Source organism: Delphinus delphis, chromosome 4 (genome assembly GCF_949987515.2).
Source record: "Delphinus delphis chromosome 4, mDelDel1.2, whole genome shotgun sequence".
Lineage (NCBI taxonomy): Eukaryota > Metazoa > Chordata > Mammalia > Artiodactyla > Delphinidae > Delphinus > Delphinus delphis.
In genome coordinates, this window is record NC_082686.1 from 12,848,652 (window position 1) to 12,867,550 (window position 18,899).

An 18,899-nucleotide genomic window follows, 5' to 3' on the forward strand; every position below is an offset into this window, starting at 1 on the left:
TCAGTGGATTCTAACAAGGTCCTGGTGGTGATATTAAACTACAGTTACTTAAGATCCTACCAATGGGGGAAACTGGGTGAAGGGTAAACATATCTCGCTGTATGATTTCTCACTGCTGCATGTGAATCCACAATTACACCACAACAAAAAGGTGTTTAAAAATTGTAATTGGTTAAAAAACAACAACAACAAAAACCTATCTTTATTCTCTATCCCCTTATCCTGGTTTATCTTATTTTCTTTAGAGCATTTAAACTATTAAACATCACACGTGTTTGTTTATATGTTATTTTTTTGCCTCCCCTGCTGATAGGTATGCTCTATAAGGGTAGAGACTGTTTTATTCTCCTGGTGCCTAGAGCATTCCTAGCACAGAGTTGATGCCCAGGACATATTCATGGAATAAGTGAATGAATGTGAAATATGGAAGGAATGAACGAATGTGCTTTCATTGCAGCACTTTCAACATTTCCGAAAGCTCTAAAACATAAAGATAACAATTCAATCAACATTTTTCACATTTTCTAACTCCAGGAGTTATGGCTCTTGGTACAGAACTATTTCTTTTACAACGACAGAACCGTGTAACTCATCTTTCTAAGTACGTAATGCCTGCTTTGCTTTCAGCCTCCAGAGATTCGAACCTCCCCAGCAGAGGTGAAAGTATGAACCGAATTAGATAATTACCTATAGGAATGCATTTCATCTTGGGTGCCATTTGGCAAGCATTAAATTCCGGGTCAGCCTCATGGATGCTTTATAAACTCAAGAAGAAAATACCTGATAGCAGTCAAACAAAAATGCTATATTTTAACCATGTTTCATACATTGAAATTAAATAATTACTCCTTTTTTCTTTCTTGGCCACAGGCCTGATCTTAGTGAAGCTGAGTTTATTCTAAGGAGCCAATTAAATGAATGTCGAGGCCAAGCCAAGGCCAGGAACTTGAAGTGAATTGTGAAACAAACCAAAGAACAAACTGTACTAATCTGCTGGATCTGAAACCAAACCTTAATACGAACTGTTTACTGAAACGTGAACCAGGTAAAGTTGAGTGTACTTTCCAAACACACCTGATGATTCAGTTTAATCAAGTAACCAAACCTATATATATTTAAAAGCTCCTGAACAGGCTCAAAAACTCACATTGCTAAACAAATCCCAGACCAAAGTTGAATGAAACTAATATTTCTTTACAGTGACTTGACTAAGGAAGACACAACAGAAACGTGATGTTCAATTCTTTTCAAAGTCAACATTATAATATGGTGAGTTTTAAAACAAGCCAGCCTGAAAGTATTTTTCCAAGGGAGACTATACGATCCTTTTGATATGTGTATTTTGTGCAGAAGGAGGAAGTTAGGGGTTCAGAATTACAACGGAAAAAGAAAGGATTGAGGAGAGTGCCTCCTTAGGGATGGGAAACCCAACCATATTTTGCGACTTAGCTTTAATACTAGGAAGAGACCGAGTACAATCAGAGGGTCGTCCTAACTCCAGTGCTGCAAAACAAACACTGCTTCCAGTGGTCAGAGTGCAGCCCTGGACCCTGAATCGGAGTGGCAGGTGCATTACCTGTGGAGAGCTGGGTGGGAAGGGGGTTCATTTCCTTGTCCACCATCTTCTGGTACAAAGCCCTCAGGCTAAAAGGCTCCACCGTGAAAGGCAGGGTCCCGGTCAGCATGGCATACATGTTCACACCTCTGAAAAGAGAGACACCAGAGCATGAGACCAGAAGAAGACCCCGGGGAGAGGAGGACAAAGAGGACATGGGCTTGGGGAAGCTGCAGTCCTGCCACTTTCATGTCCACCGCGGTGCTCCTTCCTGGTCATTTTCTAGAACACTCAGCTCTTCTCTGCAACAGCAAATGTGAAAGGTGTGGGTGAAAGCACAACTCTGACGATTTGCACAGGCAATCAGAAGAGGTTAAAGAGCTTCAACATGATACAAATGAACTTATTTACAAAACAGAAACAGATTCACAGACATAGAAACTTACGGTTACCAAAAGGGGAACGGGGGGATAAATTAGGAGTTTGGGGTTAACAGATACACACTACTATATATAAAATTGATAAACAACAAGGACCTACTGTATAGCACAGGGAACGCTACTCAATATTCTGTAATAGCCTATTATGGGAAAAGGATGAGAAAAAGAATGGATATATGTATAACTGAATCACTTTGCTGTACACCTGAAACTAACACAGTATTGTAAATCAACCATACTCCAATATAAAATTAAATTAAAAATTAATAAATAAAGAGCTTCAAGAGCTATCCCAGTAAGGAGGGGAAACTATGTCCCTTCCTTCTGGAAGGAAGTCCAGACCAAATGATGTGAAAAATACCTGGGGGACCTCATATAAATAGGAACCTCGAATAAAAGTAGGTCTGCCGTGATGTGGTTTTCCAAGTACAGTTTAAAAGGTGGATCCTGCAGGAGGCCAGACCAAAAACTACACAGCAAGACCCTGCCCAGGAGGTCAAGTCACGGCATAGCCGGCGTGCCTGGCTACCACTCAGCCCTTTGAGACAGAAGTCTCAGAGCCCGCACTGGTGTTCTGCTCTTCCCTTGAGTTCTGTTTTGGCCTGACCCTGGAGAAATGCCTTTGGGGGTGGGGAGGGGAAAGGAAGTCTCTTTCCCACTTTTATTCTCTATCTTATTGTTTATTGAGAGATTCGGCCACCCAGCTCTGGACCAGTATCTCAGATGTGGTCAGAATACCTTCCGAACGGGCTTAACTATACTTCTATCCAAAGCCAAGCTAGAGAGCAGCAACATCTCTTGGAGGATTTTTATTTTCCTGATGTGAAATCCTAATATCATTTTGATGAGATTTCCTGATGGGGATGAAATGCCTTGCCTGCCAAGAGGTCTGAAGTGTTCAAAAGAGCCCAAGGGAATGTTTTAAAAAGAGGCAACAGGATCTCCAGTCAAAACAAATCCAATGAGACGGACTGAAATGAAGACCCTTGGGGCCCGATTCCACCAAGGCGCCTCTGAATCACAGCGCTCTGGAGAAGGACAGGTACAGAGCCCACAGGCTCCAGCTAGAGATCATTCTCGAATTGCAGGCATATGCCAAGACCCGGCTCCTGCTCTGTAACTCGCAGTCGAGTTAGGGAGACTGATACGTCAACATTCATTCCACAGATGCTTGCAGGTCGGCTCTCTGCCCCAGGCAGTGGAATAGATGCTGGCTCTGGGGCGGGTGGGGAGCCAGACAAGGAGCCGCCATCTTGGACTTAGAATTGGGTGAAGGCTGACAGCCAGCAAGTCAACAAATAAACAAGCACAGTTCTTTCCAATAGCGAGTGCAGAGGGGGTACGAAAATGCTGAACTCTGCTGCCCTTGACACCAGAGGAGTGGAATTAAGGGCGACAGAGGACTATAATAAGTACGTGAAGATGGGAGGCCTCTCAGGGGTAAGTATATGTGTGTGAGCTTATCTGTCTTGGCCGGCTGGATATGAGGAAACACTGTGTAGACCAAGAAATGGGGACAAGAATGAACAAAGCACATGCAGAGCCGTTTAGAGCAGCGTTTTCCTGTGTGTGCTCAGTGGAACACGTTTCCCAGGACAAGCATAGATGTTGGGTGAATAAACCTTCTATGGCCAGATAATGTGGGGAGTAGTCACCTGGCATTAAGTGGATGGGGGCTCAGAATGAGCAGGAGACTGTGTCATGTTGTTATTAAAGTCTGAAGGGGAGGGATGGCGTGCAGTGGAAAGAGAAAGGCAAATCAGCAATAGAGACGTCTGAAGGGGACGCAAGATGCAAACATGGAAAGCCGGATGGTGGTGGTGAGCGTGATAGAAGACAGGAAGCTGGGAGGAGAGCCAGTTTGGGGGCAGAGGGAAGGGGTGTTAGGGCATGTAACCTGTCTGAGAAACTGGGATGCAGTGCTGCATTGTGGGTCTGTTTGAGGCAGAGCCAACCATCCTTGCTTGGAGGACGCTTGGAGACTGATGAGAGGGGAGAACTAAGAGGGCCTCCAAATTTTATCGTTTTTGCATCAAAGGGGTCTTGGACACACGGCTCTTATGGATGGAAACCCCATGAGACACTCCACGAGGTTGTTGCTGGAGACCCCTGAAGAACCTCAAACAGCTTCCAACCTCCGTAAGGCAGCTCGGGCCATTCAGGGCAATGCATGGGGAGGGGCTTCAGATACGAAGGCCAAAGGCTACAACTTCTACCGGTTGGCTGTGGGACACGACCAGTCAATCCTGTCCCCGCTCACCTCTGTGTGCCTTAATCCTGGCTCTGACACTCACACCTAAAGCTGAACAGCCTGGTACTTAAACAGTATCATTTTTCCCACAGGTGTTTTACGGTACCCAACCCATACAGTGATTCTCAAACTGAGGCCCAGGGACACAACTTCAGGGGCTCAGCAGTCCTACTTTTGCTTTTCTTGTGGTGACAATACTAAAACATTTGACAAAGCCCAACCAGGGACATGGGCCAGCCGCCATGTAACCCAGTCACCCTCCAACTGTACACACTTGACTGCAGTGCCTGCTTTTGCGTTTGTGTTTACCAACACACACTTTTATTAAGGTGTGTGCTAACATATATCACCTTTATTATCATAGGCCAATGAGAACGGAGCCGAGGTGGACTTAATTTGTCAGTGATGTCTCTGTGCTTATATCTGTGGGAAAGAAAGCCTCCTGATTACCTGAAGAGTGTGGTGGTTCCCGAAGCGTGGTCCTCAGGCCAGCAGCCGAGGCATCACCTGGGAACTTGTTAGAAATGCAAATTCTGGGGCCCCGCGCCAGACCTACTGAGTTTGAAACTCTGGGGGTGGGCACCCGCCCCCCACGTGCTTCCCGTGCACACCCAAGGTTAAAAGCCACTCAAAGAGTGAAAAGTGGTGAGTGAGTGCAGTGATCACAAGCTGGGACTGAGCAGCTCAGAAAGCCTGTGCCCAGCGGTGAGAGCCACACTCAGACCGCGTACAGCAATTCAGCTCCCACCCACAGGAGCCTTAGCATTTAGTGAATGTTGCTCATTTGAATATTTGGGGGTTCTTTTAGTCTTGGTTAGATTTAACTTGTAAATGAGTTTTGGTTTTTCATTTCTACAGGACCCTAAATAAAAGGAGTTTAATTTTTTTTTTTTTTTTTTTTTCGGTACGCGGTCCTCTCACTGTTGTGGCCTCTCCCGTTGTGGAGCACAGGCTCCGGACGCGCACGCTCAGCGGCCATGGCTCACGGGCCCAGCCGCTCCGCGGCATGTGGGATCTTCCTGGACCGGGGCACGAACCCATGTCCCCTGCATCGGCAGGCGGACTCTCAACCACTGCGCCACCGGGGAAGCCCAAAAGGAGTTTAATTTTACATGCAAGCACAATAAGTAAAACTTAAATAAAAATCACGAGTCAACACGCGGGGTTATAAGAAGAGTGAACGATACTGAAGTTTGACGAATATCGCCCTATGACCGTTTCTATTTCCCTTTATCTTTAGGGACACAGAGCATCCTGTGACAGGTGGGGTGCCTGAAATAGTGCAGAATGCTACATAAGGTAGCATGTTATGGTAATGGGACGGGGATCCAACTGAAGAAGTTTGGTGAGTGTGATATGGGGTCAGAGAACTGACTCTAAAAGCTTTATGAACTTTCTTCCTTCAAGGAGTTCTTAAGACGTCAAACCGCTTGTCTCCTTGTCACCCCTGGCTGCAAAAGATGACAGAAATCTCCTCCAGGGCTTCCCTGGTGGCGCAGTGGTTAAGAATCCGCCTGCCAATGCAGGGCACACGGGTTCGAGCTCTGGTCCGGGAAGATCCCACATGCTGCGGAGCAACTAAGCCTGTGTGCCACAACTACAGAGCCTGCATTCTAGAGCCTGCGAGCCACAACTACTGAGGCCGCGTGCCACAACTACTGAAGCCCGCGCGCCTAGAGTCCATGCTCCGCAACAAAAGAAGCCACCGCAATGAGAAGCCCGTGCACCACAACAAAGAGTAGCCCCGCTCACCACATCTAGAAAAGCCCGCGCACAGCAACAAAGACCCAAAGCAGCCCCAAAAAAAAAAAAAAAAAAAAAAATCTCCTCCAGTCGCTGCCCCTCTCCACGATCTGGCGGTGACCACAGATAAAGGTAGCAGATGCTTGTCTTAAAAATGGTGCCCGTGAACTCTGTGGTCAGACCAGGATCGAGCAAGTGGTTTTTATAGTAATTCTACCTGATTATTTCACCAAACTCACTCCAGGTTTCCATTTCTCTTGGAGGAGTTTATCATCAACAAAAAACAGTCACAAATCTGTAAAGAAGACCCAGCTCTCTCATCCAGCATCTCTCATCTATAAAACGTGGATAATAATAGTACCTACATTTCAGGCTGTATAAGGGTCAAATGAACTAAGCCACAGAAAGTGCTGAATGCTGTGCCTGGCATAAGTTTACTGCTTGATAAATGTGACCTGTCATTTCATCACAAAACTTTTAAAAACGAGAGATAAAAAGCTCCCATTATATTTGTACCTTATTGCCAAATAATAATAGAAACGTACATTAATAGTCCTACAGCCTCAGCAGATTTGAAAAGGGAAACCAGACTGAGCATCTTAATTCCCCTCCCCTAGAGTTTTCATACACGTTTAATATCTGGATAAAGAGAAATCCAGTCCCTTTGACATTTCAGAAGGATGTGAGAATACCAAGGGGAAAATGTGGAATGCGGTTTATAAACCTCTGTAATCCCATAGAATTAGTAGGAGTTTCAAAACATGCTCAGAATTTCCTGATGTGTCTTTTGAAACACGGCCCATGGGCTTTCTAGCTTCTCCATAGCAGACATGGGGCCCCCAAGAACCACAGGTAGTTTTAAAGAAAGAAAGTAATGAGATGCTGGGATGAAGGAGGGCAGCAAGCACATACAATTCAGGGTTTTCCAAGCAGAAAGAAATAAGGATGGAAGCAAATCCAGAGAGGCTGGCCAGGTGGAATTCTGTGATGTCAAGAAAGAAGGAAAAAGTGCCACTGAAGGGCAGCTGGAAGAAGAGAGGAAGGGGCCCCAGGAAATGTAAATGTGGAATCTTTGGGATTAAATCAAGAGCCAAATGGTGGTCCTGATATTAATCCGAAACACAAAAATATTCCCTGGAGGAAAAGTTGGGGTATCACCTGGCATCTCCGAAAGGAAAGACATAGAGTCGCAGCTCCCTGGAGAAGTCAGCCAGCAACTTTAACAAGACACAAGGGACAAAGCAATTGGCAGAGCTATGGTGTCAGGGGAGGGTGTGGATACGGGTTCTCACAGGGCCGGTGGGCAGCCCAGTTTATACCAGAGTGAAGCTGAGAGAACCTTCAGCTGACACACCTTGCTTCTGTGTGATTCTTCAAGAAAGAAACTGCCTTGGAAAAATTAAAACTCTCCACTTAAAATCAATAGCCTTCCATCTTTCAGTATCAGTTTTCAGTACAACTTCTGATTTAAGGTCTTAAAAACAGAGCAGGAACAGATCCATCCATTTGGTAAATCTCAAAGTTCACAACTGCTCCATTCAATGGTCTGTGTTCAGCAAGAAATCATTTTCTTGTGGATTTTAAGGCTTCCACCCCCCCACACACACACACTTTTCCTTTTCCTCTTCTATTTTAAATGCACGTGCTGGCTACAAAAACAAAAAAGTCTTGTATTTTATAACTGAAAAAGCTCAAAAGCTAAAGAAACCTTCTCTTTTAAAAGTCAAAGGCTCTAAACTACCCAAAAGAAGCCATCAGGCTCCTCTTTCTGCCTGCTTCTCCTGCCATCTTTCATTTTAAGGGGGCCTGAATGAAGAGAAAACGCTATCCTTCCAGATTTGAGCCCTGGAAGTAGCTGATGGTGTCTGGCAGTACTTTTACAAAACAGAGTCTGAGGACTGGAACAAATTCTCCCGCTGTCCCTCCTGAATGCTTAGGTCTATATGGGGATAGTAGGGCTGGGAACAAGATGACACCCCTCGGCCAACTTGTCTACCCAAAGAGACAGCACTGGAACAGAGATTTCCCACAAAGTGAAAACAGACTCACTGAGCCTGGGAAGGTGGTCTGGGTGTATCGTGCAGGACACTCTACTAAGTACCAGGTCTTCACAAAAATGCTTCCCTCACCTCAGATGCCCCCACGAAAGCAAAGAGCAACTTTGGTGAAAAAATGTTGCATTCTCAATGTTTTGGGGATAGAACTCTCACTTTCTGTTTTCCCTACCCTTAGAGATTCACGGAAGTTCTCCCAAGAGCATTGTAATATTTTGAAAATTAAGTTAATTTGGATTCTTTTCATTTCAAAAGTACATCTGCATTAAAGGGTTTTTTTAATTAGCATATATGCCACTCTGAGGAAAAGTCAGTTGCCATAAAAAAAGTTCACTGCACCAGAATGGGTATTTAATATTTGTGTCTGAAATTTCAAAATTCACTGGAGATAGAGATATAGATATTTCATTCACAGGGGTTAAAGGAAAGAAGCGAATGATCTTAAAGGTATTCATAGGGCTTCCCTGGTGGCACAGTGGTTGAGAGTCCGCTTGCCGATGCAGGGGACACGGGATCGTGCCCCGGTCTGGGAGGATCCCACGTGCCGCCGAGCGGCTGGGCCCGTGAGCCATGGCCGCTGAGCCTGCGCGTCCGGAGCCTGTGCTCCGCAACGGGAGAGGCCACAACAGTGAGAGGCCCGCGTACGGCAAAAAAAAAAAAGAAAAAAAAAGGTATTCATATATAGTTCAAATACAAAAACAATGACCATTGAAAATAACGGGAGTCCCCCAAGATGGCACACGTCTTTTTCCATTTCCATTGTTAATTCCTGATTCACTAGAGGAGGAGGATCCTGGGGGCCCCATTTGTGGGGAAGAGCTTTCTTTCCCAAGCTTTCCTTGAATGACAAGCTGGTTTTCTCCCTGAGTCAGTGTCAGAAGTCTTGAAGAAAGGCCCCATCCCTCTGTCAAGGTCCAAAAAAAACCTCTGGAGATGGGAGTTTGCTTTGATTTCGGAAGCAAACTCTTCATTTTATTTTTTCAGAACAATAAAAGGGATGTTTTATAATACTGGTGTCTGACCCAGGGAGAAAATTGGTCCCACTTTCACTCTCTTTTTAAACAGCCTTTAAAATTAAATTCTCTTTGGGTTTTCCATTTCCAATGCCGCCAGCAAAGTCGTGGGCACCAAACAGAAACCTAACCAGTGTCTCAGACACAAACATCCCAAAGCAGTGGAAAATTAATCTCTCAAGGAAGGTTCTGAAGTTTTGTTTTCTCCAAGATTAAGAGCAAGAGGAATCAGACTTTTCACAACTTCCCGCCTTTGAACAGGCTGTTCCCTCTGCCTGGAAAGTTTCCCCTCCTTTTCTCCATCTGGCAAACTCCATGTCATCCCTCAGGAGCAGATTAAAGGCTCCTCTGATGCCTTCTTGAATTTAACCCAGCTGGGCATCCTCATTTGTTCTCAGCACCGTGCCTCCTGACATGCTCTATTTGTTTTCAGGTGAGACTTCTAGGTCACCTATAAGCAGGTATCTTGGTCAGCTTGGGCTGCCATAACAAAATACCACCGACAGGGTAGTTTAACCACCAGAAATTTATTTTCTCACAGTTCTGGAGGCTGGAAGTCTGGATCAGGGTGCCAACGTGGCCAGGTTCCGGGGAGGTCTCTTTTCCTGGCTTGTAGACAGCCACCTTCTCCCCGTGTCCTCACACGTCAGGGAGTAAGCAAGTTCTTCTTAAAAGAACACCAATGCCATCATGAAGGCTCCACCCTCATGACCTGCCAAAGGTTCCACTTCCAAATACCATCACACTGGGGGTTACGGCTACAAAATATGAATTTGGGGGGGAACACACTTGTCCATAGGAGTAGATAAGTATGTTCAATTGCAAAACACACAAACAAAAAAAGACAAAGGCCACAAATTCCTTGCTACTCCCCCATCAGGGGGTGGAATCTCTCTCTCCTCTTGACTCTGGGCTTTGCCCAAAGAGACATGAGAAAAGGTAACACAGAGGCATCTTGAAAAGTGCTTCTGCACCAAGGCTTGTCCTCTCTTGCTCTAGGGACTCTCCCACCATTATGTGAATGAAATTCTACATGTTGGTGGTTTTCTTTTGTTTCTGGTTTTCATGCAGCCAATAATGTACGGGGAACAGCAAGGACTGAGACTTCGGTATATGGTCTGACCTTTTGGTGACCTCTGCTGGGGGGCTGTGAGGGGTGACCAAGACTTCAGCTAGTCCGTTTCACTTGTCAATTAGCGCACTTGATTCACTGGGAAGGAGAATGGCTCTTGGGATCTGGAGTGGTGAGTTTTTACTCACCTTTCACCTTTCCTGAGATTGCAGAGCTTAAACAAAGGAAATCTCACAATTCTGGAGGCGCAGAGTCTGTGATGAAGGTGGTGGCAGTGTTGGTGTCTCCTGAGGGCAGTGAATGAGCATCTGTTCCTTGCTGCTCCCTGAGCCTCTGGTGGTCTGCTGGCCATCTGGGGTTCCTTGGCTTCTAGATCCATCACCCTGATCCCTGCTTTCATTGTCACATAGTCTTCTCTCTGTGTCCAAATTTCCCCTTTATGTGAGGACACAATCATATTGGACTACAGCCCATCCTAATGACCTCATTTAGCTCATTAAAGACCCAATCTCTAAGTAAGGTCATATTCTGAGGTCCTGGGGTTTAGGACTCCAACATACCTTTTTCTGGAGGGACACAAGTCAATCCATAACTTTTTGTTACCCACCTGCTTATAATTGTCCAATAGTCTCTCACTACCTTTAGCGCAAAATTCAAACCCCTTCCCACCCCTTCCCACTCTACAGCCTTCACACATCCTGTTCTGTCTGCCTACAGCCTTCTCCCACACCTTCTTCTTCCCATAGCTAATTCTTCTCATACTTAGGATTTGGCTTTGAGGTCTTCTCAAGAGGCCACCCCCAGCCTTGTTCCCTGCATCCCGCCCACTTCTTCCACAGCCATTACCACACTGAGTTTACAGCTTTTTAAAAAATTGTCCGTCTGCCCCACTAGTCTGTAAATCCTACAAGAGGAAGTACAACATAGTAGAAACAGTAGAGGGTGACGATGAAAGGCAGACTCCAGAGTCAAACCCCCTCGGTCCATCTTGGCTTGATCGCACACAAGCTGTGTGTGTTATCTGGGCAAGTGCCTTCAGCTCTTCATGCCTCAGTGTCCTCATCTGTAAAGTGGGACAACAAAGCGTTCCCTTGAAGCGCTGTGAGGCAGACGAGATGAGCTAAAATTCGCAGAGCCCTTGGAACGCTGCTCGTCACTCGGCGGGAGGTATGTGAGGGTTAACAGTGATCATTACAGGAGCAGGACGGACCATTGTGCACTCAGAACTCGGCACAGGGCCTGACTCCACAAATATCTGCTGAATGAACAAATCTCTAGTAAGCCAATATAGGGCTCACATAGCTTCCTTTTGTTTTTCAAGCTTTATCAACAGCTTCTAAAAAGGGCCGAGTTTATACCATCCCTGTGAATTAGGTGTGGGTCATGTGGTCTCATCCCCTAGGGAATGTTCCAGAGTGTCAGCTAACACAGAGCTGCTCTGGGGAAACCTTGTTTCTAAGAAGGAATAAAACATGACCCTTTGTAGCTGAGCAAGGGTAAGAATTTACTCCACCTCAACTCCCCACCTCAGGGCACCAGAACAGGGACTCAAGGGGCTGCGGTTTCTGGTCTACCTGGACGCATCCCACACGGGCCTCCAGAGCTTTGCCGTGATCAGCTGAAGCCCAGTGTCTGTAAAGTGTCTAACCGTTTATCAAAGGCTTTGACATACATTACTTGATGGTATCATGACTAAGAATACTGGCCCTATTAGAGCTTTCAGGAGACTTGCAGCTGCACATCATCTTCTGGAAAAAAATGCGATTAAGTGGAGGTTAGCAAAGAAGTGTCCAGCTGCCCCAGACACAGCCCTACCAGGCCAGCAGCCAGGGTGGAGGCGGGAGGCGAGAGTCCGGGCATCCTGGTCTTGGGTCATCTCCATTCCTCCTGCAGCTTCCCCTTTACCTGCCCTCCTCCGAGGCCACCATTACTTCTGGGTAGAATCACTGGATGGATGGCGACACAGCAGGTGGCAATGGACCATGTCCCTTTACTTTATTTTATTTATTTATTTTTTAATTTATTTATCTTTGGTTGCGTTGGGTCTTCGTTGCTGCGCGCGGGCTTTCTCTAGTTGCGGCGAGCATGGGCTACTCTTCACTGCGGTGCGTAGGCTTCTTATTGTGGTGGCTTCTCTTGTTGCGGAACACAGGCTCTAGGCATGCGGGCTTCAGTAGTTGTGGCACGTGGGCTCAGTAGTTGTGGCTCGCGGGCTCAGTAGCTGTGGCTCATGGGCTCTAGAGCTCAGGCTCAGCAGTTGTGGTGCACGGGCTTAGTTGCTCCGCGGAATGTGGGATCTTCCTGGACCAGGGCTCGAACCCGTGTCCCCTGCATTGGCAGGCAGATTCTCAACCACTGTGCCCCCAGAGAAGTCCCAAGTCCCTTTATTTTAATCATGGGGCCCCAAAACTAAGAAGTGGAGCATCTGTGGTCACTAAATGTGGATTCCTTTCCCACGTCAAGGGACTCAGAAGAAGAAGTAGGAACAAAGTCCGAGCTTAATACTGACCCTCAGATGGTGCTGTCTTTTGCAGCCTGTGCTTTTCATTTTCCTTTGTATTTCCCCACACAGGATAAATGATTTGTCCCCATCTTAGTGTTAGCACAAGGGGACGAGTGACCCCAGGCTGGTTATAAGGCCAGGCGCTCTCCTACAGCTCTGACAATCCACTGGCTTCTTCCTTCCTGCCTTCCTGCCTTCCTTCCTTCCTTCCTTCTACCAGCAGTTCTAGACTTTGCGGAGGTGCCTGCTTTGTTAGTCGTGGGCCAGAAAGGGTCCCTCTCACACAGGCTGAGCTTCATCACCATGACAACCAGGGACGACACTGTATTATCCAGTCCCCTCTAGAGCAGGACCTCAAGAGCAAACTGTCACCTCTTCTCCAACCTCTCTTTCCCTTTGATCACTATGTCGCCCACCCCACTGCCTGTCACCACAGTTACGTGACACCCCTGAACCCCTGGTCTTTCAGACTCCCCATTCTCCACATTTTTTTTTTTTTTTGGTACACAGATCATCCCTCTGAAAGCTTTCCATTTAGCCTAAATACGTACCCTAACTGTTAAGCAGAGAGAATGATTATAGACTCAAACTTTCATAGTCACCCATTAATAAGTAAATACTTATTAAGGGCAGATTATGTACCAGACACTTATGACACCAAGAATGGATTTCACCTGTGTATTGACTCTGATCCATTGGTGTTGGCTGCCTGGAGGGCTGTGTTGAGAAGGATTCTGAGGCCCGTCTGGGCACAGTATAAAAAGAGTCTGGGATTAGCATTGCCAGTCACACCACCCAGCGCACCTCAAAGAGAAGGTATCCTCTGCCTCTGCTTCCTTCTGCCACTCCCCCCTACCCCAGTGGCCCCCAGCAAGTCAGCAGCACACGGCACCCTCTCTACCTGCAGCCTTCACACATCCTCTGGAGAGAGGGAAGGAACCGGGAGCTCAGGCTGAGGCGTGAAGAGCCCTGAGTGCAAAGCGCAGCTCCCACACCTACAGGCTGGGTGGCTCTGGGCCACTCTAACTACAGAGCTGCCCTCCTGTCTGTGTAAAAGAGGGTAAGAGCCGGCCTCACAGGTTGTCCTGAGGAGCAAAGGGGACAGTTAGCTTCCTTCGTTCCTTCTTTCCTACCTTCCTTCTTCCCTCCCTCCAACCCTCTCCAGCCCAGGCTCTGTGCCAGGTGCTGGCATCCCCGGAACAAGAGATGGACTCTGCAGTGGTGACACTGGACTAACACCGGAATGTGGGAGTGGATGGGCCATTCAAAGAGCTGGGAAATGGCATTCCAGGCAAAACCAACAGCGAGTGCTGGCCCGGGGGGAGGGGGATGGGGGGGGCTTGAGCAAAATAGGTGAAGGGGATTAAGAGGCACAAACTTCCGGTTATAAAATAAATAAGTTACTGAGATGTAACCTACAGCATAGGGAATATAGTCAATAATACGGCAATAACTTTGTACAGTGACAGATGGTTGCTAGACCTATTGTGGTGACCAGTGTGTAATATACATAAATGTCGAACCACTGTGTTGTACACCCGAAACTAATACGATATTATACGCCAGCTCTACTTCAATACAAGAAAAGAAATAGCGAGTGCAAAGCCCAGAGGTGGGGAAGACAAAACAGAAGCTGACATGTGTGAAGAACCGTGAGTAGAGGGTGGGGTGATAGGTGCAGAGGCAGGAGAGGTGGGCAGACCCATGAGGTCTGGGGCCAGGCAGCAAGGCTGGGATTTACGCTGATGCTGGTGAAAAGCTTTGGGAGACTCCAAGCAGGGGAAGGATATGAGTGACCCGTGAAACCAGAACGTGATCTCGGCGAGGGCACGCCTCTGTTTTCTTCCCTTCCGGCACGTTAATGAATTTTGATAAAGGCCTTTCGGGCAGTTGGTGGAGAAAAGACAGAAAGAACAGAGGTGGAAATCAGGACCCCAAAGAATCACTGCATATATATCCCAGAGCCTATAATTATAATTCATGCTCATCAAATACTCAAAGGTTATTTCATAAGAAGGGAACAGCGGAGACAGCAGGAGGGCGCATTCAGTCTTAGAAGCTCAATAACTCACATGGACCAGACATCGATTTTGGGGCCGTATTTCTTCCTGGCAAGGAGTTCGGGCGCGGCGTACGCGGGGCTGCCACACTGTGTGCTGAACGGGTCGGAGTGGCCCAGGATCCCGGCACAGTTGCTCAAACCAAAGTCTGCAAAGAGGGGAGGACAAAACCAGCCCTGAATTAGAAAACCATGGAAATGAAAAAGGGGGGAGGGTTGGGGGAAGCAGCAGGAAAGGAAACATTCTCTCGGGCTAACACATCATTTCACATCCAAAAGGAAACCCAGCAGCTGTGAACCGTAACCTCTGGGTATGGGTCTCAAGACAAAAGTTCCCTTGCTGAACTGGAAACATTTTCTATCAGGCCTCACAGTCAAATCCAGCGAGAGCTAAAAAGTATGTTGAACCAAAACATATTTTCATCAAATCTTGGAAATGAGTCATCCAGAAAAAAAGACAGGCTTGCTTTCTAGGACTAAAGGCAGAAGGAGAAAACGAGCAGAAGTCCTTGGAGTCAGCCTGCTGGCTTCCAAGTGGCCAAGTGGGAAAAAGCCGAAGGAAGATTGATTTTCTCTGGCTGGTGTTGGTGTCACCCCAGGTGACATGCGATCCCACCAGTTAGAGCTGACTTTTTTGGCTGAATTCTTTCATTTCATGCAAGTCTCTTAAAAATGCTCCTAATGCATGAGGCAACATATGGTGATTTGACGAGGGGGGAAAAATACACCCAACAATTTAGACAACGCTGAGCGTTGGCCGGAAAAATAACGCCAGAAAGATAGCAATGAGAACTAGACTAAATGACCTCCTAGCATTGCTTTGGTCCTGGATGATTAAGGCCGGGGGGAAGAAGAAAGAAGCGCCCAGGGCATCTAAAGCCATACTGTGTCCATTGTGCCTTTTGTGCTGTGTTTACTTTTGATCTTACAGATCCTGTAACTGACAGGTCATTAGAGGGCTGTTAGTGTTAGGTGCTCATCTGATATCTTTCCTCCATCTTCATTGATTGAAGAATTAAGAGCATGGCTCCTCCTTTGAACTTCAATGTAAATATTATGGTTCTGGTCCCCAAACAGAAGGCTCAGCCCTAGGGGCTCAGTCAGAAAGGGGCTGTGGTCAGAGACAGGCTCCACATCGGGAACAAAACCCTCGCACTTTCTCAGCTGGCAAGATATACATCTAATTTCGTTGACTGTTTTCTCCTTGAGGCTAACACGTCTCCACCTGCAAAGCCATGGCTCTCGTGAAAGCTGCGGAAAAGCTCAGGAAAGGAGAGACACAGGGTGGGTCTGTGCTATGAGTCCGCGAAGCTACTCACACACCACGGATAAAGATGCACCACCAAAACTTCTCCCCACAGTCGCTGGTGTAAGCCGTATAAGGAAAGAGCGCTTCTGAACAGAACCCCAGGACTTCCCTGGTGGCTCAGTGGTTAGGAATCCGCCTGCCAATGCCGGGCACGTGGGTTCGAGCCCTGGTCCAGGAAGATCCCACATGCCGCGGAGCAGCTAAGCCCATGCGTCACAACCACTGAGCCTGCAGTCTAGAGCCCGCGAGCCACAACTACTGAGCCCGTATGCCACAACTACTGAAGCCTGCGTGCCTAGAGCCCGTGCTCCGCAACACGAGAAGCCACCACGATGAGAGGTCCACACGGCAATGAAGAGTAGCCCCTGCTCGCCGCAACTTGAAAAAGCCCGCGTGCAGCAACGAAGACCCAAAGCAGCCAAAAATAAATAAATAAAATGTTAAAAATAAATAAATAGAACCCCATCCAAGCAGAGCTCTGAAAACACATCAAGGCTCTGAAGATCACCCAAACTCTTCAGCTCAAGATTCGAATGAAGAATCAGAACCAAAACTGGGGTGAGGAAACCAACCAGGAATGCTGCCTGTTCACATACTTGACTCTTCCTTTGTTTGGGAGAGTTTTTTAAAATATGATTTTATTCCTTCCTCTTAATCTCCCTCCTCCTCTCTTCCTCTGCTCTCTACTCTTCCACTCCCACCCTGACAAATAGGGGGACAAAAGGCCCCGATTTCTTTTCCCATCGGCCCAGCCTGCAATAGCAGGCCGCACGTAACCTGCCCAAAAAGGCCCTTCCGGGGCTCCACGGCTCTCCTGGATTAGCAGGAGATCTCTGTTCAAAAGGATCTGAGGGCCCTGCTCTCAGGTCCCACCCTGTAGTATCACTGAAGTAGGAGAAGTGGGGGCATCACAAGTAGAAAAATCATATTGAGCTTTAAACTGAATGGCGTTTAAAATTCCCAAAGGAAATTTAAGGAAGCAATCAGTGTGTGAAGATCACCCACTCTGGTAAGACGGAGAGGCAGCGCCATGGAATACACATCATATTAACCGGGCCAACATTTCAAGGAATATTTCTTTAACAGTCATGTTAGAGGCCCAATCTCCTAAGAGCCCCTAAACTAAAAGCCTCCCTTTCGAATCTCCGTGGGGTTCCATTAACTGTGCAGTGGTTGAGAGTCCGCCTGCGGATGTAGGGAACGTGGGTTCGTGCCCCGGTCTGGGAAGATCCCACATGCCGCGGAGCGGCTGGGCCCGTGAGCCATGGCCGCTGAGCCTGCGCGTCCGGAGCCTGTGCTCCACGACAGGAGAGGCCACAACAGTGAGAGGCCCGCGTACCGCAAAAAAAAACACAAAAAAACAAAAAAACCCACAACTCCTTCAATTACTCCCTCACCTCCTGACTTGGGGTCTACAACAAAGTGCTTGATCTTAAAAGAGGGCAGCGGAGGGGAGATAAGAGACCAGATCACCCCCTGTGCTCCCAGGCAAGCTTGTGCACACAGCGTCTTGCCTTAAGTTTCAAGAAGATAAATAAGAAGAGGATCTGGGGAATGTAGAAGATAAAATCTACATTTAAGTGACTTATGTTGACCTAGTCGAAAGGGTTTAATTTAAAATATATTGTAGAGAAATAACTAATATGTTTCACATTCATAACTGTAATTATTAAAATTTTACACATATGCCTATAATTAGAATTGTGAAACTAGGGAGAAGTTGGCCTCCCAGTAATGTCACATGGGTCTGCCTCAATTAGATTTGGTAAACGCATAAGCCAATTATCACTCAATTTTCTGGGAGCTACACAATGAATTTGAAAAGACGTCGTCCAAATGAACGCTGTTTTGGAAAACTGAAGTGCAAAACCGTTTTAAGTTGTGGCTGATACATTTTAAGATTATACTAAACTAAAAACATCAAACTGCTTTTTTTTTTTTTAAAGGGGGTGCGGGGGAAGGATCCTGATTAAATCAAATCTCATTCCAGCTAATTCTAGTTAACTTGAAACATGGCTTACATGGCTTAAGTAAATTTATTTAAATCAGATTATTTCAAAGAGAAACTATTAAGAGAAAATGGTAATAGCTATAATCAACCTTTGAATAAACAACTAGGTAATTCCTTTGAAGAAAAGGTTCAAAGGACTTTCAAGTTGCAAAAGGACAGTTGTAGAGACATTTGATCCAAATTGCCCAACCCAGGGGCAAGAAAACCCACAAGACACTGGGCCTTCCTTGCCTCCAGCATCTTCCCTCCCCTCCTTCGGCCTTCTCTTTATGAAAAAAATGAGGAAACACAGATTCTGCTAAACAAAACGCAATTCCCAGCTGCCCTCTGGGATGGCATAATGTCTCCTTCCATTAGGAGTTTGGTTTTAGCGGATCGTGAGAGAAGTAGGCGCCAAGTGAAAAGTTCTAACAAAGGGACATCTAATTATCAGAGCCTCTTTTCCAGCCATTTTGGGAATTCCAGTTTCTGACATGGCCCATTTTGTCTGGATGAGCTGAAATCCCTGCGTGGGTACCAATCCAGCATTTGTCAAGCTGGGAGATGATGACTGAGTAAAATGGTCCCTGGTATCCAAAGGGTCCACCTCTCATCCCAAGGCAACTGTGGGCTCTAATTTAGGTCCATCCTGTCTTCATCTTATTTGTACAGGTCTCCTCTAAGAGGGTTTATTATGCAGCCAATCTGTGAGCTACTTGTTAAATGCATCTGCTGTGGACAGAGATTGGTTCTTCGAGGATCTTCTCAGCAACGAAAAGATCTGTGCTTTTCAACACTGTATACTCTCACAAATGGTCGTCTAGGGCTATCTCTCTTTGAAGAGAGAGAAGGGAAAGCAAGCACAGGGGCAGACAGGGAGGCAAAGTGAAGGGAAGAAACAGTGTAGGGG

General features: G+C 46.7%; 1 protein-coding gene across 1 annotated transcript in view; it reads right to left on the reverse strand.

The window, feature by feature from the left end:
- HUNK (hormonally up-regulated Neu-associated kinase) overlaps positions 1-18,899 on the reverse strand; it is a 112,658-nt gene that overhangs the window by 31,396 nt on the left and 62,363 nt on the right. The window contains exons 5-6 of the mRNA XM_060010045.1: positions 14,704-14,839; positions 1,577-1,704 (exon numbers count right to left, since the gene is read on the reverse strand). Coding sequence (XP_059866028.1) covers positions 1,577-1,704; positions 14,704-14,839 — 264 coding nt within the window. The remainder of the gene's footprint in view (positions 1-1,576; positions 1,705-14,703; positions 14,840-18,899) is intronic.